Source organism: Mandrillus leucophaeus, unplaced genomic scaffold (assembly GCF_000951045.1).
Source record: "Mandrillus leucophaeus isolate KB7577 unplaced genomic scaffold, Mleu.le_1.0 Scaffold488, whole genome shotgun sequence".
Taxonomy (NCBI): Eukaryota; Metazoa; Chordata; class Mammalia; order Primates; family Cercopithecidae; genus Mandrillus; species Mandrillus leucophaeus.
The window spans coordinates 137,153-163,614 of NW_012105231.1; the positions used below are offsets into that span (position 1 = coordinate 137,153).

General features: G+C 39.7%; 1 protein-coding gene across 1 annotated transcript in view; it reads right to left on the reverse strand.

The window, feature by feature from the left end:
- The window catches only part of BMPR1A (bone morphogenetic protein receptor, type IA), a 169,355-nt gene that overhangs the window by 25,450 nt on the left and 117,443 nt on the right, over positions 1 to 26,462 (reverse strand). Inside the window, exons 3-5 of the mRNA XM_011995389.1 lie at positions 22,891 to 23,110; positions 9,124 to 9,286; positions 7,155 to 7,257 (exon numbers count right to left, since the gene is read on the reverse strand). Coding sequence (XP_011850779.1) covers positions 7,155 to 7,257; positions 9,124 to 9,286; positions 22,891 to 22,957 — 333 coding nt within the window. The 5' untranslated portion in view covers positions 22,958 to 23,110. The remainder of the gene's footprint in view (positions 1 to 7,154; positions 7,258 to 9,123; positions 9,287 to 22,890; positions 23,111 to 26,462) is intronic.

Genomic DNA, 26,462 nt, shown 5'->3' on the forward strand with positions numbered 1-26,462 from the left:
TGATGCGGAGGCAAGTTGACCATCTGTGGTGAGGGAAGGGCAAACTACAGGAAGCATTCCTGAGAGATGATTACAGATCACCAGCCAGAGAGGAGACTGTCCCTAAGAGAGCAGAAAGCCAGCACAGAGAAGGGCAGCAGCACTTACATATGATGTTTTATTGTGTTAACAATATAATATCTGACAAGTTGAATGCTGCCATTTCAGCACAGCCTGGGGAGAACTGCCATTCTGGACCAACATGTGAATAGCAAAGAACTGTTTGTCACTACGGAAGTCACAAGAATGTAAGCAGAAATTAAGGAAAAGCCTCAGTATAATCAGCTATGACTTTAAAAAGGTAAACATGAGCCCATGACTTCAGATTCTGTTGGGAAGATGGTCAAGAGCATTTGGAAATCTCCAAATACATATTTTATATTTTAAATGAAGTTTTATTAATAACTTTTACACAATTTTTACTTTTAAATGACCATAAGGAGAGAGAGAAAAAAGTTAGGCTTAAACTGGACAGTCTGAAATAATCCCAGATTCAGAGAAAACTTACATGAAGGAGGAAATGAAAATCATATAACTAACTATGAATGAAAGAAGTGCCAAGCATCCAAGAGGGTTCCAGGAAAGCTAAAATGAGCTTGGCCTTGCAGAAGAGAAAAGTGCAAAGAAAAACCAAGAAAGAGTTTCTCTGGCAGCATGGGGTTTCTCCAAGCAACAGATGTACTGCTGACATGACAGTGGATGATGAGGACAAACATGAACAATTCTTCAAGTCCTGTCTTGTTTCTTCTTCTCTATGAAGGATGCTGACAGGGATGATGAAGGTAGCTCAAACACTACCAAGTGGGAAATGACATCCCAAATGTATGAAGAGATCTTACGATGCTTTTGTATTCTACATGAGTTCCTATCTTCTAAGCTAGGCGAATTATATCCCAGGAAGATGAGAGCCCTTGTAAGAGAGATGGCTGAAAGACAGATGAAATTTAAAGACTTTAGAAAGATGGAGCGTTGGAAACTATGATAGATAACTGAATGTTATATTTTTATATAAATACATATATGTTTACATGTATATGTTATATATGTCCCTTTTCTTTAAAAGGGAAAGAAAGTAGACTTTAAACTGTGTGTGGTGGTGTGTGCCTACAATCCCAGCTACTTAGGAGGCTGAGGCATGAGGATCACTTGAAGCTAGGACTTCAAGTCCAGCCTGGGCAATGTAGTGAGACTCTATCTCTAAAAATAATAATTTTTAAAAAGAAGCCAAAAATAGACTCTGCCAACAGATTAAGGCAGCATAGTATTACAGAAAATACAAGGGTTTTGGAATCAAACAGTTTGAATCCTAGCTTTCCCAGTTGTTCACTTTGTGCCCTTGAGCAAGTAATTTATCTCTGGGCTTTAGTGTGCTAAAAAATACAGGTTAAAAAAAATATCAGCTGGGCACAGTGGCTCACACCTGTAATCCTAGCACTTTGGGAAGCTGAAGCAGCAGAATGGCTTGAGCAGAGGAGTTTGAGACCAGGCTGGGCAACATAGTGAGACCCCATCTCTAAAAAAAACTTTTAAATCAACCAGGTGTGGTGGTGCGTGCCTGTGGTCCCAGCTACTCAGAAGACTGAAGTGGGAGGGTCACTTGAGCCCAGGAGGTTGAGGCTGCAGCGAGTTGTGATTGCGCCACTGCACTCCAGCCTGGGCGATGGAGCAATACCCTGTCTTTAAAACAAAAACAAATCTGCTCTATTGAGTAGTTGGAGAGAATCAAGGTAGAATATACTGGCTCCCCAGGATACTATACACATATAGCAAATATTCAATAAATTATTTTCCCTTCCTCTGTGCTTGACATGAATCCCAGATGAGATTCTAGACTAAGCCAAAAAACTTATAAGCCCCTAAAGACCCAACATGGCTTCACTAAGAATAAGCAACACCTGACTCATCTCACGTCTGTCTTACTCAGGTTAACGATGTATCTCAGTCGGCAAAAACTGGGTTTCTCGAGGTTACGAATTTGGGTGACACAGCCTTTCCTTTCCCTGCACTCTCCACCCCTACCCTCTGCCAGTCAATTTGTATTTCTAGATTTATGTGGAGAATATGAATTTTTGTGGGAAACAAATTTACTCGGCACTTATGAAGTAAGAGATTCTGACTTAAATAAACTTAATCAGTGTGCTCAAACTGGAGACAGTGTATGAGGAAGGAACTGAAGCCAAGTTACAAGGAATGGCAGCGAGGTTTCTGAAAAATAATTTGTCCTACAGGAGGAAACAGAATAAGCACAATTTACCAGTGCGGCCTGGGGAGTGGAAGAACGTGAGGCCTGGTGAGAGACACTCACATCTGTTCTGCGCCACACCTGGCAGTGCGTGACGGCACTGGGGAAAGGGTTAGGATGAGCATGAGAGAGCTGTGCTTGGGTGAGGTGCTGTGCTTGGGTGACATTCACCAAGAAATACAGAAAGTTAGATAAGTGCTGGTCAAAATTTTTGCTGGCATAACCCAATTCTTAAAAGCAACGTATCCTTCACATATTTTTCAGGTGACACTTAAAAATTTTCACCAAAAATTTAAATGGTTGCAATATATTAACAATTTCTGGCTTACTGTACATAATGATACTTTGAAATAGAATTGTTACCTCATTTTGAAATAGAAGTGTTACATCATTTTTAATGCATTCAGTAGAATCTAAATAGCATGCAATTTGATACCCATTATCATCATTTTAAAGAATAAATGAACAAATGCTTCATTTAGCAATGAGAAATTTTACACTACAACTCTTACTTCTCTTTGAACTCTTATTTCCTTTCAATATCTCCCACAATAATTATGTCCTAAAGTAATATATAACTGTCCACATCAAAGATAAGTACATAAAAATTCTTTTATTTCCTATAACTGTATGTCTTTAAGTCTTAGAAAATTATTCTAGTTTATCATAATCATTAGCATAAAATTGATCAAAAATATATATGTTACAATCTTTATTAAATACAAACTTAAGAAAATGTTATTGGAAAAGGCATTTTTTCTTTTTCTTTTTTTTTTTTATGATACAAGATCTGGCTGGCTATCACTCTGCACACTAGAGTGGAGTTGCATGATCTCAGCTTACTACGACCTCTGCCTCCCGAGCTCAAGTCATTCCTCCCACCTCAGCCTTTTTTTTTTTTTTTTTTTTTTTTTTTTGAGACGGAGTCTCACTCTGTCACCCAGGCTAGAGTGCAGTGGTGCTATCTCGGCTCACTGCAACCTCCACCTCCCAGGTTCAAACGATTCTCCTGCCTCAGCCTCCCAAGTAGCTGGGATTACAGGAGTGTGCCACCATGCCCGGCTAATTTTTGTATTTTTAGTAGAGACAGGGTTTCCACGTTGGCCAGGCTATTCTGAAACTCCTGACCTCCGGTGATCCGCCTGCCTCAGCCTCCCAAAGGGCTAGAATTACAGGCGTGAGCCACCAGGCCCAGCTAATTTTTATAGAGATGTGGTTCTGCCATGTTGCCCAGGCTGGTCTCAAACTTGTGAGCTCAAGCGATCTGCCCGCCTCGGCCTCCCAAAGTGCTGGGATTACAGGCATGAACCACTGCACCTGGCCAGGCATTTCTTAATCATATGGATGGGTCTTTAAAAAAAAAATCAGTTCACGAATTCATGGATAAATATTACTTACTGCTAGAGTGAGAAGATTCATCATTAATTTTATTCTTATTTTTCCTTTTGTCGTCATCAAGACAATTTATTCACATAAGCAAGATGATAATAATGGAAGGAAATTATTATACCATTGTCCCATAATTTTCTTTTGAGATGGAGTTTCACTCTTGTTGCCCAGGTTGGAGTGTAACGGCACGACTTCAGCTCACTGCAACCTCTACCTCCCGTGTTTAAGCAATTCTCCTGTCTCAGTCTCCCAAGTAGCTGGGATTAAAGGCACACGCCACCACGCCCAGCTACGTTTTGTATTTTCAGTAGAGACAGGTGTCGCCATGTTGATGAGGCTGGTCTCTAAATCCTGACCTCAGTTGATCCACCTGCCTCGGCCTCCCGAGGTGCTGGGATTACAGGCTTAGGCCACCGCACCACCTCAATCAGCCCATAATTGTTTAAAGTCCTTCCAAAGCATATGCTAAAAGTGCTATAAAGATCCTATCAACAAAAATTATTTTCAATGATCCAGCAACTTGGTTGAAAGCAAACAATTGAAAACCATCTGTCATGTAAATACTTACTTGATATTCCCACATAGCCTACACTGATGCCTTTACTTCGAATTATAACACCGTCTGGAAACCTCAAGTTTTACACCTCAGGCCTTCTATTTGTAAACTAGGAGGGGTTGACTATGAAAAGTGACTAAGGGAAAGAGAACTGCTTGAGAAGTTCTGTTCTCAGGCAGAGAAATATTCAGCAACAGGACCTATGGAAGTTTAGGATCCAAAAACTGATTCCCTTAAAACCATCAACGTGCCCGTTACCCTTGTATAACACAGTCTGAGTTACACTGTGTTTAACAGAGCATGAAGACTGCTCTGTTAAAGAATCAATATGGTCAAAGCTAACATCTATTAAGCCCTTACTATGTGCCAATTGTGCTAAACTATTCACATACATATAATTTGACCCTTATAGTAATTCCTTCATTTCTTTGGGAGAGAACAAGAAAGCAGAGCACTTTGTCCAAAGGTTCACAGCAGTATATAGATTTGAACAGCTTGTCAAGTTTAACAACTAACTTATAATGGTGAATTCAGTTTAGGACAGGCCTACTCTAGGGGCCTGCTGAACACTGGTTATTACTGCTGGGCTCAGTACCCTAACCATAGCTCTTTCTTCAATTTTTTAAGTGATTAAAAAATGTATAGTATGTGTGGTTGACAAATATGCAAACAGCCTAAAACTGGAAGAAACAACTAAATTAGCATCCTTTAAATCCTGACCAATTAGAGCAAAGGATTAATGCTTGTAAGATAAAATTCATATAGACAAGTATGTAACAACTGTATAGGAAAATCTCATTCCATTCCCATCTAGTTATTTGTGTGAAGAAACCAACAGCACCAAAGAAGAGTGGAGGAGATGTGGCTCAGCAGCAGCATGAGTAAGTGACATGGGGATTTCAGCTTACAGAAGGCTCAGTGGTTCAAGAATATGGCGTGACTGCCAAACATCTAACACGAGACTGTGTTTAGAAAAAGGGAACAGGACTATTTATTCTCTACTTTTTTCCTTGGTCATACCACACTCAATTCTGCGTATTACACTGAGGAAGTGGAGAGTGAATAACTCTAAAGCTGATCATATAAGGAGCAGTTGAGGTCACTATGAACTATTACTTTCACTGGGTAAAGACTAGCAGGATGAAGCACTTTTTTTTTAGTTAGTAAAAGGCTATCATCTTAAAAAGAGATTAGGTTTGTTCTCTATGGTCCGAAGAGTCAGACAGGAAGACAGATTTGCAGTCATTTACAAAGAGGGTGATTCCAAACATTAGCTGAGAGGTTGAAACATATAACCTTTAAGGTTTCTATCCATCCTGAGAATTTCTTTTCCTTTTTTTTTTTTTTTTTTTTTTTTTTGGGAGACGGAGTCTCACTCTGTCGCCCAGGCTGGAGTGCAGTGGCGTGATCTCGGCTCACTGCAAGCTCCACCTCCCGGATTCACACCATTGTCCTCCTGCCTCAGCCTCCCAAGTAGCGAGGACTACAGGTGCCCACCACCACACCCAGCTAATTTTTTGTATTTTTAGTAGAGACGGGGTTTCACCGTGTTAGCCAGGATGGTCTCCATCTCCTGACCTCGTGATCCGCCCGCCTCGGCCTCCCAAAGTGCTGGGATTACAGGCGCGAGCCACAGCACCCAGCCCCCATCCTGAGAATTTCCAAACAATAGGAACAATTTCCTAACATAGCTAAGACTTAAATTATGCACAAACAATTCTATCTGGAGCTGGTTTTCAGAAACATTGGAAGATCTCTTGGGACAAAATTACTGTACAGAATTTGAAGAGATCAGGTTTACAACCCAGAGCCATCAGGATGCTCATGAACTATTACCACCCTGATTCCTTCGTTGCTGCTTTGTTAAAGCAGCTCCACTGACACCTCCTTACAAGGCCTTAACATTTTTTTTTCAACTTTAGAGGTTGCCCTAGAGTTTGCAGTATATCTTTAACATTTCTAAGTTGCCTCAGAGTGATACAAAGGTTACTGCCACTATCTTAAAAGTCTTTTCAATAAATTTTATAATCTACAAATAAGTGTGACAATATAATTTTTTTGCAGTCATGACAACCTAGGATGATTTAAAACATTTTACTTTTTTAAAGTAAAATAATCTGGAACTTAAATTACCATAATCATATTACTTGAATAAAATTTTTATTTTTAAAGAAATGTTAGCTGCAATTATTGTGATAAGAAAGTTTAGAAACTTGTCTTCATTGAAAATTGTAATCAGTAGCCAGAGACAGTTGAAATTTAAAAAAAGAAAAAAAAATTTTTTTTTTTTTGTTTTTGAGACAGGGTCTTGCTCTGTGGCCCAGGCTGGAGTGCCGTGGAACGATCTCAGCTCACTGTAACCTCGGCCTCCCAGGCTTAAGCAATTCTTCTGCCTCAGCCTCCCAAGTAGAGAACAAAGAAAATTGTAATCAGGTTGGGCACAGTGGCTCACACCTGTAATCCCAGCACTTTGGGGGGCCAATGTGGGCAGATTGCTTGGGCCCAGGAGTTTGAGACCAGCCTGGGCAACATGGCGAAACCTGGTCTCTACAAAAAATACAAAAATTAGCCAGGTATAGTGGCATGCACCTGTAGTCTCAGCTATCCGGGAGGCTGGCTTGAGGTTGCAGTGAGCAGAGATCGCAGCACTGCACTCCAGCCTGGGCAACAGAGCCAGGTGCTGTCTATGGAAATAAAAAAGGAAAAAAAGGAAATTGTAATCAAACAATTAGCTTTTCAGAAATGATTTAGTTATAAACTCTACATATGAATACAGGACAGAATCTAGACAGAACGTATTCCTCCAACATATTTACTGACATGAACATACAACCATGTGTACGTCAGGCATGTTTCTCCCAGGGGGAAATTGATGCTTTTGTGTGGCCCCTCCCTTCTTTGTCTCATGGGTCCCAAATTATATCTTACTTTGCACTGAAAATCAGATCCTTCATATTTCATACACCCTGAAGCTAATGTGGTTTCTCCCTGGTCATCTTCTTCTATGATGGCAAAGCAATGTCCATTAGTTCTAAAACAGAAAAAAAAAACAAAACAAAACATAAATTCACATAGAAAGTACTAATGAAATTTGAGTCTGAATGTGAACAGGTACAGACAGCCTTTAATACTTTGTTTTGTGATTCAGAATTGCATTCACATGTGATTTACTGGTAAAGCCAAAGCGGTTTCAAGACAAATGAAAGTTATGTCTGAGCTAAGATCTAAAAGGCCAGTGACAACCCTTTGTCAAGCAGAAAAGGATTTCGATTAAACAAGTCCTCCACATGGGAGTTATGTGACTTTTCTTTGCTAATCACAGTCATGTAATCACAGAAAGCTGATTTATACAATTTTATAAGGTAAGTCATGTTTTGAAAATATACTTTAAAATAACTTTGTCTCTTTTTACCCATTTTTTCAGTACTCTCATATTGTATATGCTCACAGATAAAAACTTTTCTCTGAAATATACAGATAGGCTTAATGACCCAAAAAAGGAGGACTGAAAGGCACCTTTTACTGAATATGATGGGAAAACAGGGAGAGGACTTTTGAATAAATTTTCAATAAATTTACATACATATATTTAATGAAATTCTTATCTTAGTGTTAGCATCCTGGAATTTCCCCTTAATATATTCATATAGACTTCAACAGGTCTGGGAGAAATTTCTAAAAGCTTTTTCTGCGCTCCTATTTATTGTTAATATCAGGAATTGTGCTGCTTCTACTTAGAAGAATTTTGCAGAATTCTTTGTTTTCTGTCAGGAGAAAATGTTACGTGTGGGGCAGAATTCTGCTAAAATGGATGACTCAGTTTTACTCTGGGTTACTAAACTACTAACAGACAGCCCATTATATCAGGCAGGTACTACAGACAAGAAGTTTAGCAAAAGATTATTTGGTGACACAGCGGAGAGCAGTTCCCTGCTGGCAAACTCCCAGGAAGGTGTAAATGGAAAACTAGTCACAGTCAGCCACACAGAGTCCACCACCACCAGGGGACAAGCAGCACACCTAAGACACGATGACCATCACATAGGTTCAAGAGTTTACGTGTAAAGTTTCATGCTTTCTATCTGGTCCATTCAAGGAGCATACAATTATTAAAAGTACAAAACATGACATTCGTTACTGCCTCTATAACAAGGAGACAATTAATTCAGGTTGAGTTGTTCAGGCAATTTTTTTTTTGGTCTTATTAAGTCAATATGTCAGTGTTTCCAACAAATATGGACTAGAATTACATAATCATATATAAACATGTTGTGTAGTTAACATGAAATACAGTAGAAAAATTATAAATCAGATTTGGATTGGTAAATTCACAGGTAAGAAAAAAGTTTAAAATTAATTAACACAATATGATTAATATATATCCACAGAATATTTCAACCAATTAAAAAGTAGGAGACCAGGTGTGGCAGTTCACACTAGTAATCCCAGCACTTTGGGAAGCTGAGGTGGAAGGATTGCTTGAGCCCAGGAGTTTGAGACCAGCCTGGGCAAAATAGCAAGACCCTGTCTATAGAAGAAGTAGGAGGTTGTCGGTGAGTTTTTTGATTTTTTTTTGGTAATCTCTAAGTTTTCTAAAATGACTTCAAGAGTAAAAGATCATTAAAAAACTCAGATGTTAAAAAAAATACTAGATCCCTTTGAAATTATTTTAAAAGCTGCATTATAACATAATTCTAATATAGTAACTCACCTATCAATCATTTAATGGAGTAATGTTCTAATACACAAAACACAAGGCTTTTTGGCTTTCTGGAAAGATACCATATATGAAGGGAAAAAAAAAAAAAAACCTTAGACAAGCTTAATAATTCTTAAAATAGCACTAAATGCAACTCTATTCTCCTAACTCTTAAGAAGGGCTGCATAAAATACTTACATGCATGTGTTATTAATAGCATCATCCGGGCAGTGCCCTGAGCAATAGCACTTTAAAAAAGGCAAGGTATCCTCTGGTGCTAAGGTTACTCCATTTTCTGACTTTTTCTGGTCGGAGTCTGATTTCATCCCAGTGCCATGGAGCATACTGTCTAGATTCTGTCCTGCATTCAAATATGGAATTTGTAAGTAAATCATTTCTGAAAAGCTCATTGTTTGATTACAATTTTCAATGAGAAAAAGTTGCTAAGCTTTCTTATCACAATAATTGTAGCTAACATGTTTCTTTAGAAATATAAATTTCATTCATACAACAAACAGACATTTCTTAATAAGTTACTATGCACAGAATTACTGCACCAGGTATTGTGGGGTATATGAAGACAGCTATATCATAATTTTTGCACTAGTGAAAGACAAACAAGAGTGGTACAAGGCAGAATACAGTCAAATCTTGTTTTTTATATTTTTAAAATAACTTAAAAATTTTTTAATTTAACCAGGGGAAAGCATGAACACAGTCCCTCACTATCACAATTATGCAGTTGAGTTTCCCATGTTTGGGGAAATCACAGGGGTCAGCACATCTGGAGTGCAATGAATAAGCCTCGCCCTGGGAAAACCACCTTCGTGACCCTGGTCTCTCCCTTGTCAGGTTAAAGTATACAGTCATCACTTGTAAGAAAGGTACAAAATGGGGAGAGACTTCAGAGAAGTCTGTGAGAGTTTCCAACCATTAAATAGAGACAAGTTATGATTCTTCTTTTAACTCTTTGGTTCAAAACTTGTGACTAGCTTTCCTTTATTTGCGCCTCTATGTGGAAAAGGAGTTACTAAGCATCTTGCTTTGGCCTTTAATTGTTTAAGTAAGGAAATCATGAGAGCACAGGGACCAATCATGTTATCTGGAGACTTTTACCTCAAGGTCATTGGTTTGAATGCAGACCAGGGTGGCAGAAAGTGAAGGTTATAGAAGGGCAGCAGTTAGCTCACAGAAATGGAACTATATTCTTACACGAGAGCCTAGTAGCCTGCAGTGACAGATACTGTCATATGTGGTACTAAATCTTTCAGGTTGGAAGCAGAACAGTACTAAAAAGACTGTTCTAGTAATTACTTCCTCTCTCTGACTCAGCTAGGCCATTCTTTGTGGGTTACTCTCAAGGGAATAAAAGGTAGAACCAAGCAGACAAGTGTATATGTATTTCATTATAAATGTTAAATAAGTGGTTCAAGACACAACACAGACTTGACATTACATTTAACATACTGATAAGATAAACTACTGAAAAGACAAAAAATATCACATATGCACACACTGATAACAGAAAAAGCACTGCTAAATAGTATTTTGGTGATTCCACGCCTTCAGTTTTAATAATCTTCACTTTTTTTTTTTTTCTTTTTTTTTGGAGACATGGTCTCACTCTATTGCCCAGGCTGGAGTACAGTGATGTGATCATAGCTTACTGCAGCCTCAACTTCCCAGGCTCAAGTGATCCTCCCACCTCAGCCTCTAGAGTAGCTGGGACCAAGGGCACATGCCACCAGGCCTGGCTAATTTTTAAATTCTTTATAGGGACAAGGTCTCCCTATATTGCTCAGGTTGGTCTTGAACTCCTGGGCTCAAGTGATCCTCCCGCCTCAACCTTCCAAAGTGCTGGGAATACAGGCGCGAGCTACCATACCTGGCCAATAACCTTCACTTTCTTATGCTGAATATTTAGTAAAGGAATTTGCTACTGAATGACTATATATTAACAAACAACAGGAGAGAAAACTTTTTTTTTTTTTTTTTTTTTTTTTTGAGATAGAGTCTCCTCTGTCACCCAGGCTGGGGTGCAGTGGCGCAATCTTGGCTCACTGCAACCTCTGCCTCCCAGGTTCAAGCGATTCTCCTGCCTCAGCCTCCCGAGTAGCTGGGATTACAGGCACCCCCCCACCATGCCTGGCTAATTTTTTTGTATTTTGTTGGTAGAGACGGGGTTTCACCATGTTGGCCAGGCTGGTCTCAAACTCCTGACCTCAAGTGATCCACCTGCCTCAGTCTCCCAAAGTGCTGGGATTATAGGCGTGAGCCACTGTGTCCGGCCAGGAGAGAAAACACTTAAAAAAAAAAAAAGATGAAGTTTGCATACATACATATATTACTCATCCCTGTGCCTCCTCCCCCTCCCCACACTCTCCTTTCAGAAATAAATTCCGTAATATAATGTCAAGGCTTCCATTGCACCTGATAGCGACAAAGCAGAAAGATCTCATTTATGTTAGAAACATCAACTGTAAAAGATGGGGTGGGCGGAAGCAGGAGGTACAGGAAGGGAAGAAATCCACTGAGCAGGGAATGAGGAGACTGGGATTCTGTTTTACTGTGGGCCTACTCCGCTTTACCTAGCTGGATGGTCTTGGGCAAGCCATGCCACTTGTCCAGGCTTCATTTACCCTATAAGGCTATAGGAGTAGAGGACAGGTGAGGTCACCTAACCAGCTTTAAAATCCTATTACATTAACAGAAGACACTTATCAATTCAGCTCTGGAGAACAAACAATATAATATATCACACCAATTAATTTTTCAAAAATCTAGTGACACAAAAAAAGCAGTTTAGTGTGGCAGAAATGTCACTTAACAGCAAGAAGTGAAGGATTCAAGTCCCAGTTATGGGCACAGATAAGTTACTCTCTGAACCTCAGCTCTCTATCTATAGAAAATGGTGATAATAATTCCTGCCTAATTCAAATCAAGAGATTATAGGTAGATCAAATGAATATCTACTAAAGTGCTTAACTACGTGTAAAACAGTATACAAATAAGATGTTACTAATAACAAAGATCGTAACACTAAAAGATCACTGATACATGAAAAACTCAAAGTTATATGAAACTTCCTAGAATACAATTTGAATTTACGAGACAAAAAACTCAATTACAATAGTTGTATCTGGAGCTTATATTATTGCCAAATTTTCAACAGAATACTTATTAGGGGTCTATTATGTGCAGGCAGGTATTAAATGCTAGAAATGCAAAGATGTGGCATCAAAACCATGTATGTGGCCTTGAGAAACTTGGTGGGAAGCAGAGGGGGAATAAGCACAAAAGCAAATAAATACAAAGTGAAAAGTGACAAAATACAAGGCCAGGTACAGTGGCTCACCAGCCTGGTCAACATAGTGAAACCCTTTCTCTACTAAAAATATTTAAAAATTAGCTGGGCATGGTAGCGGGTGCCTGTAATCCCACTATTCGGGTGGCTGCGGCAGGAGAATCACTTGAACCTGGGAGCCACCGTGGAGGCTGCAGTGAGCAGAGATCAAGCCATTGCACTTCAGCCTGGGTGACAAGAGCAAAACTCCATCTCAAAAAAAAAAAGTGACAAAATATGGAGGTGTTATGTAAACAAAGGAAAAGGCTCATCCTAGGTGTCAAATTCAAATCGATCTTAGGTGTCAAAAGTAACGAAATCTAAGCCACATCTTAAAAACTTGCAAGATTTCACCAAGTGGATATTGAACATAAAGAAAAGTAGCAGGCCAAGAGCCTCTCTGCACTGTCCCTAGATGATAGCACCCATTCTGTTGATGGTTCCTGGATGTACCCCTCTAGCCATGACCTGCTTAGGCATCTCCTGACTGACTTGTCCTAAATGAACTTTTGATTTGCCTCAGACCTGGTCTTACCAAAGTCTTTTGGCTCAACCTCCAAAATGTACATCAATTGTTTTCATTTTTCTCCACCTCCGCTGCTGTCACCAAGGCCCATCACATCATGCCTCTACCAAGGTAAGAAGTCTCCAACTCGTCTCTCTGCTTCTGCTCTTGGTCCCTGCTATCCATTTCCCACAGAGCAGCCAGAGACATTTTATAAACACAAATCTGTCACTCCTATTTAAAACCAACCAATGGCTCCACAACGCACTCAGAATAAAATCCAACCTCCACTGTGTGCTCCCAGGGCCCAGGAGGATCTGGATCCTGCAGGCCTCACCATCATCACTTCACTTGCCACATGGCCTTCTGTCAGTTCTGAACATGTCAATCTCTCCCCACCCATAAGTCCCATATATTTACAAAGAATAAATTACGAGTCCTGGGGTGGACTGGGGGTATGTATAGGTTATACTTCAAAACACACACAAAATATTTAATAGCTTATATGCTTAAGTATAACATCTCAGAAAAAGATGAAAACATATACATACAAAGATACAGTTACAAGAGACACACGACTATACACAGGCACATTTACAGGTCCTTGTCATAAATGGCAATTTCTGGCATCAATGATTTTACTAGATTTTTATTCCTGGCTAAGTACTTTTTCATACTTTCCCAATAATTTATTGGCTTCCTTTTTCTACAGCAAATAAATGCCCTCTGCCCCAAGCTTAAGATAGAATGTCTACAACAGAACTCAGATGGCAAATGGTTGGTGAGACCAATGGACTACTGATGCACTATACATGTGAGCTAATCAGCAATGGTAGCCTAATGAATTCTGTAACAATAGTCTGCATCATTAATTAAATAGAAACCAGGAAGACATCAGCAGGAGGAAAGTCAAGTACAAGGAGGCAAGAACTAGGGAAAAGGTGGCATGTCTACAACTGTGCTGTCCCGTATGGTAGCCCCTAGCCACACTTAAAATATAGGTGAATTAAAATGAAGTAAAATTAAAAATCAGTTTCTCACTCACACTAGTCACAACTAAAGTGCTCAAAAGCCACATGTGGCTAGTAGCTATCACACAAGACAGCAAAGATATAGAAAACAGGTATTGGTTTTGTGGGCCCCAAGGTCTCTGTCACAATATTCAATTCTGCTGATACAATGCAAAATCAGCTGTACAACATGTACAAAAATGAGCATGGGTGTGTTCCAGTAAAATTACTTATGAATAATAAAATTTGAGTTTCATATAATTTTCATGTGTCATGAAATATTCTCTTGATTTTTCTTCAATCACTTAAAAATGCAAAAACATCATTCTTCACTCATGAGCAGCACAAAATGAAGCAATGCGCTGGATTTAGTTTGTGGGCTATAGTTTGCAAATTACTGATACAGAAATTTCCCTCACCAAAGTTAGTTCTATCGTACTATGTTGGTCTAGGGGGAAAATTAAAGCAAGAAGAAAAGACTTTGTGGCAGGGCCAGAAAGCATAGAAATGGGCTTTTCACATCTGATAGGATAATATGTGAATGATTAGGCTTTTTTTATGACACTTTTGGAAGGCCAATAAAAAATTATAGTTGGATGTATTTCAGTTGAACATTAAAAATTGCAGTTAATCAGTTAACATTAATCAAAGTTGGTTCTGAACCCGTTATCAAGAATGAGGTGATTCCGACACATACTGACATGCAGTGTCATTCATAATGTCACTGAGTGGCAAAAACAGCTTCTAGAAACATGAATATAGTTACTGCATTAAAAATCATATGCTCGGCCAGGCATGGTGGCTCACGCCTGTAATCCCAGCACTTTGGGAGGCCGAGGTGGGTGGATTACCTGAGGTCAGAAGTTTGAGACCAGTCTGGCCAACATGGTGAAACCCTGTCTCTACTAAAAATACAACAAATTAGCTGGGCATGGTGCTGTGAGCCTGTAATCCCAGCTACGCGGGAGGCTAAGGCAGAGGAATCACTTGAACCAGGGAGGTAGAGGTTGCAGTGAGCCAAGATCACGCTGCTACACTACAGCCTGGTCAACAGAGTGGGACTCCATCTCCAAAAAAAAAAAAAAAGAAAATCATATGCTTGCCAGGCATGGTGGCTCACACCTGTAATCCTAGCACTTCGGGAGGCCCAGGCAGGTGGGTTGCTTGAGCTCAGGAGTTCAAGACCAGCCTGGGAAACATGCTGAGACCTGGTCTCTACAAAAAAATTTGAAAAACTGGCTGGTTGTAGTGGAGCACACCTGTAGTCCCAGGTACTTGGGTGGGTGAGGTGGGAGGATCGCTTAAGAACCCAGCAGGTTGGCAGGGAATGGTGATTCAGGCCTGTAATCCTAGCACTTTAGGAGGCCGAGGTGGGTGGATCACCTGAGCTCAGGAGTTCAAACCAGCCTGGCCAACATGGCGAAACCCTACTAAAAACAAAAAAATTAGCCAGGTGTGGCGGCGGGCACCTGTAACCCCAGCTACTCAGGAGGCTGAGTTGGAGAATCGCTTGAACCCTGGAGACAGAGGTTGCCGTGAGCTGAGATCTTGCCACCGTACTCCAGCCTGGGCAACAGAGCAAGACTCTTGTCTCAAACAGAAAGAAAAAAAAAATCATATGCTCAAACGAAGTTTACACTGTTGAATTCCTTTTATTGCATTATGATCAGAGTATGTGGTCTTTGAGGTATCTTATTCTTTTTGTTTTGTTTTGTTTTGTTTTTTTGCGATGGAGTCTCACTCTGTTGACCAGGCTGAAGTACAGTGGCATGATCTCCACTTACCACAACCTCTGCCTCCTGGGTTGAAACAATTATCCCGTCTCAGCCTCCAGAGTAGCTGGGATACAGGCGCCTGCCACCATGCCTGGCTAATTTTTGTATTTTTAGTAGAGATGGGGTTTCACCATGTTGGCCAGGCTGGTTTTGAACTTCTGACCTCAAGTGATCCGCACGCCTCAGCCTCCCAAAGTGCTGTGATTACAGGCGTGAGCCACCGCGCCCGGCCAAGGTATCTTATACTTAACTGAAATATTATTTCAAAATTATCCATGATAATCCAAGGGTGGTGTGGGAGAAGTGCATGGGGGTAGAGAGGAAATAGGCTTGGTCATGAGTTGATACTGTCAAAACTGAGTGACAAGTTCATGGAGTTTCACTATATTATTCTCTCTACTTAGGCATATGCTCAAATAAGTGTTTTTCCTAAAAGTAGTTTTTGGTGTTTTTTGTTTTTTTGAAATGGTGTTTTTGCTCTTGTTGCCCAGGCTGGAGTGCAGTGGCATGATCTCGGCTCACCACAACCTCCGCCTCCCAGGTTCAAGCGATTCTCCTGCCTCAGCCTCCCGAGTAGCTGGGATTACAGGCACGTGCCACCACGCCTGACTAATTTTCGTATTTTTAGTAGCGATGGGGTTTTTCCATGTTGGCCAGGCTGGTCTCGAACTTCCAACCTCAGGTGATCCACCCGCCTTGGCCTCCCAGAATGCTGGGATTACAGACATGAGTCACCGTGCTTGTTTTTTGTTTTTTTTTTTTCTGTAAGTAGTTTAAAATAAGAATGTATTCTCATAGGATCCAAAAAAAAAAATATATATATATATATATAGAACCCTACAAGTAAACCAAAAAGGCCTCTTTGGGCCCATCTAATCCCCCTCCCACTCCTTAAACATAACCACTGTTATCTGTTTGGTGTATACGCTTCTTGTCCTTTTTCTATTCATTTACATATATTCTTCCAAAAAACTTTTTATTTTTTTGAGACAGGGTCTCTCTCTGTTGCCCAGGGTGGAGTTCAGTGGCCCAGACTCGACTCACTGCAACCTCCGCCTCCCCGGTTCAAGTGATCCTCCCATCTCAGCCTCCTGAGTAGCTGCAACTACAGGCACATGCCACCATGTCCCACCAATTTTTGTATTTTTAGTAGAGACAGGGTTTCACCATGTTGGCCAGGCTGGTCTCGAGCTCATGAGCCACCGCACCCAGCCAGAAACCTTTTATAAAAGTAGAGAAAACTGTACAATGAACCCACACGTACCCATATAGCCCAGCTTTTATGACGATCAATTTATGGCCCTTCTTGTTTCACTCCTTCCCCCTTTCATATAATTATGAAGCTAATACCAGATATGTCCTTTTATCTGTAATATTTCAATGTGTATCTCTAAAAGATAAGGACTTTAAAAAAAACAAACACAATTATCACATCTAAAAAATTAATAGTAATTCCTTATCCTTACCAATATTATCAAACATCAAGGCAATGTTCAAATGTCCAATTATATTATAAATGTTATAAATTGCTTTCTAATTTCTAATTATATCATAAATGTTACAAATTGCTTTAGTAGTTTCCTTGAGTCAGGATCCAAATAAGGTTCACACATCACACCTGGTTGTCTCCAAGTCTCTTAATCTACCAGTTTCTTCTTCCTCTTCCTGACCTTGAGATTTACTTGAAGACATTGGGTAACTTGTCCAGTATTTACCAGTATAGCATTTACCACAGTCTGGAATTTCTGATCACATCCTCCTGGCATCATTTAACATGTCCTCTTGTTCTCTATGGATTTTGTAAATGGTAGTTAGCTCGAGAACTGTGCTGTCCAATATGATAGGCACAAGCCACATGTGTCTATTGAGCGCTGAAATGCAGCTGCTCTGCATGTTGTGGGGAGGAGAGAACCAAATGTCTGCTTATCTCTGTTTTTAAGGTCTAGATTCACTAGTTCAATTAGCATAGTATAAAATAATGTATCTAATCCTATCATTTCTCTTCTTTTTTTATGACTTGGAATACATCTATGAGATGCTTTCCCTCACCTACTAATTGGATACAGGTGGCACAGTTCATATGAGAAAGGTAAGATTAATGCTTGATTTCCCCCTCTATTTACCAAGTTTCAAAATTAATGACTTGAACTAGTTGTTTTCTTTTTTAGAGACAGAGTCTTGCTCTGCTGCCCAGACTAGAGTGCAGTGGCATGATCATGGCTCACTGTAGCCTCAAGCTCCTGGACTCAAGTGATCCTCCCGCCTCATCCAGGAATACAGGCACACACCACCACACCCAGCTAATTAAAAAAATTTTTTTTTGTAAAGACCAGCTCTATGTTGCCCAGGCTGGTCTCAAACTCTTTTTTTTTTTTTTTAAAGGGGCTCCCAGTTTAGCCATGGATGGTCTCAAACTCTTGAGGTTCAAGTTATCTTCCTGCCTTGGCCTCCCAAAGTGCTGGCATGTACAGGTTTAAGTCACAGCCCCCAGCCCTAACTAGTTTTTTTCTAAAGTATCATTACAAACACATGGATTTAAACATATTTGATTTGTTTGAATCCACTGCAATTCGTGTCCAATTCAAGCCGGTCACTGAATCCTTTGAACTTTTCTCCTTGCTTTCTGGCCAAGATACCAAGATCACCTTGCTCTTTCCCTGCCAAACTTAAACTTAGTGATTTCTCCAAGGAGTTCTAGATCCTTAGTGAAAAAAGATAATCAGATACTACAAATGGGTTGTTACAGGGGCTTGTTGCTAATGGGTTGGTTAGTGTAAAAATATATGGCAAAAAAAGTAGTTTTGCAACTTGCTCTTTTCACTTTAACTGTATTCATCCATTAAACAAAAATGTACTGAGTACACAGTGCTAGCCACGGTTTTAAGCCCTGGGTGACTAGAAGAGTAAACAAAACAAAGTCCCATATATATTAAAGCTTACAGTCTTGGACAGAGAAAGACAATAAAGACGAATAAATACTGACATTTGGTACTATTTTAATATTTATTCATAGATAAGTGCTATGATACCAAATAAAGCAGGTCATTTTCTAGCATGGGAAAGGAGCAGAGGGCCTCAGAGCGGAGGTCATTAAACCAAAGGCCAGGAGAACGGGCAAAGCAGAGGCCAGTGGCTAGGTCAGAAATTCTCAGAACACAAATCTAGACAAGATATTTAACTGTTTAATGGAATGAAAACAAAGAGACCAAAGAAAATAGAATGTAGGACTACTACAACTTTAATTGGGAACTGCACTGCCAAAGATATCCCAGGCTGACTCAGTCAGACTGTGAGTTTTCAATCCATAGGACAATTTCCAGTAATCAGACCTCCATACTAACAGAAAGCAGGCTGCTAAAGCTGTTCAGTCTCCACAAAGATCATCATCCACTAATTCCATCTCATATGTGACCATGAAGGCAGAAACACTAGCCAAGAAACACCAGAGAGAAGGCAAATCCTCCCAGAAAATAAAACTAGAGGCTGACAAACAGGCTAAGCATCATTAATCTACATGCTATGGAGCAGTGAATACTGAGGTTGTTTCCAATTTTTCTTCCTCTGAATGGGAGTTTTATATAGTACTTAATCTCACTTCATTTTTGTCACTGGATACTGGGTATACTGTGCACTGATAACTGCTTTTAGCCACACACTGCTGGACCCTGAAGAGGCACCTGGACCTGAAGGAGAGGGCTTCGCACCAGCCACAAGTCCTGGATTAGTAGCTGCGTGTACTACATGGATGCAACTCTGGGGTATAGAACCCTTTGAAAAGGAACTGAAAATTTCATAGCAACATGAGCATTTTAGCATATGTATGACATCAGGTTGACAAATGTGGTACCCGGCAACAGATACTCTTATTCTTCCCCTCCTTCCCTTGCTGGCAACAGGCATGTGCACATGTACACACACATTAAGGGTCTGCCCCTCCCCCATGTGATTCAGGGAAGCGCAGCCCTCTACTCTCAGCAGAGATAATTGTTGGTCTAATCCAACAATTTTAGTTCCATTCCCCTTGCCAGTGATTTCACATAAGAGCATACAATGAATTTTGGCCACTAAGATGGGAAGGAAGTCTGTTGGGGAGAGGATGAGTGATTGGGGAAAGATTTATCAATTAAAAAGAGATACAAATAGGTGTCCCTCTTCTTTAACTGAGCATTGTCAATTCAAGCTTACCTCATCTGCATGTGATGTCTGGTCTCTCAGCAGCCACACTGTGACACTGTGGCTAACCTGACATTTAGAGATGGCACAGTTGAAAAGACAAAGAAGGTGGGTCTTGATGAGCCACATAATCAACTACAGTCCCCTTATATCCAGACTTCTTGTGTGTTACTACATTCTCCTTATTGTTCAAGTCTTTTTAAAAAAATAAAAATCACCTAACCCAAAATGTCATGCTTAAGCTCCTTTAAATTTTTTTTTAATTATTTGTAGAGGAAAACATTCTAATTGATGGAAGAAATTAAATCTCTCCCAGACCCTTTTAGTTGCCCAATTGATACCTATTTTTCCCCTTTTCCCAGCTAACCAAACTCTGATTTTGTTTGGGGGAACAACACATCCAGCCCTAGGCAATGGATACAGATTAAGCCAACTGTGACAATACTGTTTCTCTGTTTTCTAGTAGCTCTTGCTATGAGAATGATTAGGACTTATGACAAAACCTGTGATACTTTTGCTTTCCTGGTATCAGGTCTAGTTGAGGCCAATGTTGACCCTTTCCCCGTTTTACCTGCCTCAAATGCAGATAATAGTAGCCACTTGGGAACCACAAGGGAAATGTCAAGAAAATTACAGACATGTCAGCCTTGACACTACTCAATAATTGAACGAACAGTAAACATCTACCACCCATGTTAAAAATAAATCTCTATTGAAGTCATTATTAGTTACTTAAAGCTAAAATCCATTTCTGAAATTTGTGACAAAATTCAAAAAAGGGACTAAATATCTACCCAATATTAATATATCCTGCTGTAAAATTTGTGATCAAGTCTTAAAAAAAAAAAAATAACTTAGTATCTATCAGCTGTTAATATCAGATGACTCATTTTTCTATTCAAACTTTATCTCAATGTAAAGCACTTAAATTTATACCCTAACAGTTGATGGTCAAAACATTCTTGTTTGTATCTAGGATAAGCATTATTACTTCTATTTTACATCAAGGAAACCAAGGTACAGGTAAGTTTATTTTCCTGAGACACAATTCAAAACAAGATAAAGCTAGAGCTAAAGTCAAAAGTTATTTCCATTAATACCCTTCTACAATCCTTCCTAAGATCTCTAAGAAATAACTTTTCTACATTGGTTTTAGCTTTAAGAGCAAACATTTTTATGTTATTTGAAGCAACTATCAAAATAATTTTTTTGAAAGGAAATGTAACAAATTTCACTCTTTATCAGAGAAATGTAATTCTTAATAAGATCTTTTGCTTTTACATAGTAACTAATTACCAACTTATTCCATCTAATAAAAGTTTATTATAGAACAACGTGAATTGGGGCGAGGACTGAGAATTTTGTATCATATTGTCTATGTGTGATCTAAACAGAATTTTAAAAAACTTATGCCAAAACGGAGATTACCTGGGACTGAGGTAGCAAATATAATATTACTATGAATTTAACTCATCTTTAAAACTATAGCAGCTTTGGTTGATGCTGATCAACAAGGCATGTGATGGATATTGAAGTAAAGGTATTGTACTAAATAATTCGGTGTTTCACAAGTAAAAGTGGCTTTTGCTGAAGGCTCTGTATTCCAAGCATGTTAATACTAAGGATATGATTATAATACTAAGACAAAATAAAAAGAAGCTATAGATTTCATTCTGTTTGTGCTTTAAGATGAAAATACCAGCCGGGCGCAGTGGCTCACACCTGTAATCCCAGCACTTTGGGAGGCCAAGGAGGGTGGATCACGAGGTCAGGAGATTGAGACCATCCTGGCTAACATGGTGAAACCCTGTCTCTACTAAAAATACAAAAAATTAGCCGGGCGTGGTGGTGGGCACCTGTAATCCCAGCTACTCGGGAGGCTGAGGCAGGAAAATGGTGTGACCCCAGGAGGCAGAGCTTGCAGTGAGCCGAGATGGCGCCACTGTACTCCAGCCTGGGCAAGAAAGACTCTGTCTCAAAAAAAAAAAAAAAAAGAAAAAGAAAATATCAAAAGCTTTATGATGTTAATCATGTTTCTTTTTAACAGTAGATATTAATCCAGATCACTGCGAATAAAACGTTAGGAAAAAGCAACCTGTGAAGTAAAAAACTTGAGTATGAAGACATCCAGTAAGTTTTACCTAAAATCCTCTTGCAAAACAGTACTGTCTTTTCAGCTTAAAATATAATCCTACTTAAACCATACAGGAAAAAGCTTATGTGCAAACACAGGCCATCTGGTCCTAAAAGTCATCACAATAACTTCCTGTTTGGGAGTTCTGAGTTGTGAACACATAGTAGCAAAATTACATTATTGGTCATAAACAAACTGTCAGTGCTCTATGAAGAAATTTTAGTATTCAGCATAGACAAGTGCCAGTTATCTTTCTAAAGTCTTTTGACAACAATAAAATGAAATTTTTCTGGGGGGGTGGTGAGTGGGGACAGAGTCTTGCTCTGTTGCCCAGGCTAGAGTGCAGTGGTACGATCTCGGCTCACTGCAGCCTCTGCCTCCCGGGATTCAAGTGATTCTCCTGCCTCAACCTCCCTAGTAGCTGGGATTACAGGCACCCATCATCACACCTAGCTAGTTTTCGTATTTTTTGGTAAAGACGAGGGTTTGCCATGTTGCCCAGGCTGGTCTTGAACTCCTGACCTCATGATCCCCCCACCTCGGCCTCCCAAAGTGCTGGGATTACAGGTGTGAGCCATCGTGCCTAGCCAATAAAATGATTTTTAAATTATTATTTACATTTGCTCCTTACTGTATTTTAAAGGAGAGAGGGATTTTGAAGCTCAGTCTGGAATATCTATTACCCTGTCTTTCAGCCACTAACTGAGGTGGCTTTACATACTTTATCTCATTTAATCCTCACAAGACCTAATGCTGTGTATCATCACGCCTATGTTGTGAAGGAGAAGATAGACTCAGAGAGAATGAGATTTCAAAAACACTTGAAAATGTTTCCATCACAACCAAGTTAAAAAATTATTTGGCATGTGTTTAATCTTTGCTTCTTTCCTAAAAGCTGTGCTAGTAGGCCTAACTACTGAATAGTTAGGCTTAACTATTCAAACAGGGATGAGTAGAAAGAACAGAAGCAAGAAATAGTGTTTTTTATATACAGAAATACATTACTAAAATGAACACTGATTTACCTTGAATATGAGAAATGATGAAGAGATAGGCTCCCAATAATCTGATGTAAATATATAGCTGAGTCATTGTTCAACTGTAATGTTTCCTGTGTACTGTCACCTTTAATAATTGGTCTTGCTACTTCACCAATTTAAAATGACTATCATTCAGTGAGATTTTCTTGTAAAAGATCGCAAGCACTTGACAATGACTTCAACTCCCACTGCTTTCCTATGACTCCTGAAAGACAAAAACATTTAAAAGGTAAGGAATACAACTGAATTCTGGAAAATTTTCAAAAACTAAAAGGGAAACAAATGCCCAAACACACCTTTAAACAACGAAATACATTTTAAAAGACTAAAGCTATCTTTGCTTTTTTTTTTTTTTTTAGGCACTATAATTTCAAACTTCAAATAATTTAGTAAAAGGCTGCAACCTCTCCTGATCTCAGATAAGCCATATGTACAACAAGGGAAGTATATTAAACAATCTCAATAGTCTTTTCTGGCTGTTCTAAAGTAATTATTTTATTAATAACATGAAAATTCCCAAATATATTAAGACTTAAACAGGAAAAGTCAAATTTAAAACATAAAGGTAACCATCAACATTCTTGTAAATGCTAGTAGATACAATGAAAATACCATCTTTGTAATAACTAATTTATTCTATAGATAGAAAAAGAAGCTGACCTAGAAAATTACACATATTTATTCATTTTATTTTATTTTATCTGAGATGGAGTTTCGCTCTTGTCACCCAGGCTGGAGTGCAACAGCGCCATCTTGACTCACTGCAACCTTCACCTCCCAGGTTCAAGTGATTCTCCTGCCTCAGTCTCCTGAGTAGCTGGGATTACAGATGTGCGCCACCACACTCGGCTAATTTTTGTATTTTTAGTAGAGACAGGATTTCACCATGTTGGCCAGGCTAGTCTCAAACTCCTGACCTCAGGTGATCCGCCCACCTCAGCCTCCCAAAATGCTGGGATTATAGGTGTCAGCCACCGTGCCAGGCGAAAATTACACATATTTGTAGAGTATGCTTCATCATTAAAGGAAAAAAAAAAAAAGGGAGCCAGGTGCGGTGGCTCACACCTGTAATCCCAGCACTTTAGGAGGTCAAGGTGGGCGCTCACCTGAAGTCAGGAGTTCAAGACCAGCCTGGCCAGCATGGTGAAACCCCATCTCTACTAAAAATACAAGAAATCAGCCAGGCATGGTGACGGGCACCTGTAATCCCAGCTACTCAGGAGGCTGCGGCAGGAGAATTGCTTGAACCCGGGAGATGGAGGTTGCAGTGAGCCGAGATTGCAGATTGTGCCACTGCACTCCAGCCCGGGCGACAGAGCGAGACTCCATCTCAAAAAAAAAAGAAGGCCAGGCACGGTGGCTCACGCCTGTAATCCCAACACCCAACACTTTGGGAGGCTGAGGCGGGCCGATCATGAGGTCAGGAGATCAAGACCATCCTGGCTAACACAGTGAAAAAGTCTCTACTAAAAACACGAAAAAATTAGCCAGGCGTGGTGGCGGGCACCTGTAGTCCCAGCTACTCAAGAGGCTGAGGCAGGAGAATGGCGTGAACCCAGGAGGCAGAGCTTGCAGTGAGCCAAGATCGTGCCATTGCACTCTAGCCTGGGCAACAGAGCGAGACTCCATCAAAGGGGAGGGGAGGGGAGGGGAGGGAAAAGGGAAGAAAAAAGGGAAGAAAAAAGGGAAGGGAAGGGAAGGGGAAAAGAAAAAAAGGAAAAAAGCGGTATCTTAAAAAAATTATTTACTAAAATATTGCAAATTTGACTTTATTAAGATAAAATTGAACTTCTAATATGGATGACACGAAACATAACCTCTCCAATTAAGGTTTGGTGATACAGACAGTGAACTTTTAAAGGCCTCAAAGTAAAATTGTTAAATAAATAATGGGGAAAAAGGCTAGTTAGTATCAAGATAAATACCATTCTACTTTACCCTCTTCCCATTGTTTCAGGTGGTTTGATTTTACTTTCAGCTTGAACTATTCCTGAATGACAAAGATTTTGCTTATCTATGACACAATGACCCTGGTGTGATGTCTACATTAATAACCCGAGCTTTTTATTTTATAATATCTACGTAAGAATTTTCACTTTAATTAGCTCTCCAAAGTTATTTACAGTACTGAGGCAAAGAACGTTTACAGTAAGGTATCATTTATACGTGTATTTTATATGTGGCTTAGTTCTAAAAGTCCCTGCAATCTCTTGTCTCTCTAATATGAAATTGTTTCCCATCACATAATGCTGAGAGAAAAAGATGTAAAGTCTAAAGTAACTATAGAATAATGTTTGTCACATGATTTAACAGCATTTCTTTGAAAACTTCTTGAAATAATTCAACTGTCATTCTAAGGATACATGTTCCAGGTTTCAAATTCAAGAGAAGTTTCCAGTGTATTTCCAATCCTAATCTCTCTTCCTCATTTCACTTTTCCCATTAAATATTTCTACTAGAATCACACTCCACCTGTCTAAATCAAACCCACACCTTTCTTGCTCCGCCTCCTCCACTGGCTACCACTCTCCAGTGACCATGCCAGAAACCCTGGCTTTGGTCATGCCTCCCTTGCTAGGTCTCCACCCCTCTCCAAATTTTCACTTATTAATTTACTCACTTATTCACCAACATTTGTTTTTTTTTAATTTAATAGGGGTGGGGGCAGGGGGACTCACTATGTTGCCCAGGCTGGTCTCAAACTCCTGGCCTCAAGCAATCCTGTGGCCTTGGCCTCCTCCCAGAGTGCTGAGATTACAGGTATGAACCACTCCAACTGGCCTGCATCTAGAATACATATTACCGACCCAGTGTTAGGTACCAGAAATACGAATATGAGTATGGTTGCTCCTGCTGCAAGGAGCTCAGTCTTGGGCAGGAGACTGACCACTATGCCATGTTACATCTTTCATTGTCACTGTTTCCTCATCAGTTTATTTAAAGCTAATATGTGGCCTTGCCTCATTAGAGCTACAACCAAGGCATCCTGCAGAGCTGGCTGGCCACAAGACTCTAAGTGCTTTCCCTTTCAGAGGAAAGGGCTGTGTGTGATTCCTTCCACAAAAACATCCATGACCCTGCTACCCTGGCACAAGCTCAAATTCTGGATCTGCCTTTAACTTAACCTCTCTGAATAAGTTTCCTCATCTTTAAAACTGGAATGAGGCCAACTGTGGTGGCGACCGCCTGTAATCTCAGCTGTAATCCTGGGCTCAAACAGGATCACTTGAGCCCAGAAATTCCAGGCTACAATGCACTGTGATCACAACAGTTAAGAGCCACTGTACTCCTCAGCAATAGAGCCTCAGCAATAGAGCAAGACCCCATTTTAACAAACAAATCTGGAGTGATATTTATTAACTGACAGTTCTTTTGAGAACGAAATGAGATAATAGCAAGCACATATTTAAAACAATTTTTAAAATAAATTAAATGTAAATATTTTTAAAATTAAGGAACTCATATAAAATAATAGCTAACACATATTAACCTCTATGTGCCAGTACTGTCATAAATGCTTTGCATATATTAAGTTATCAAACCATCAACCAACTTAT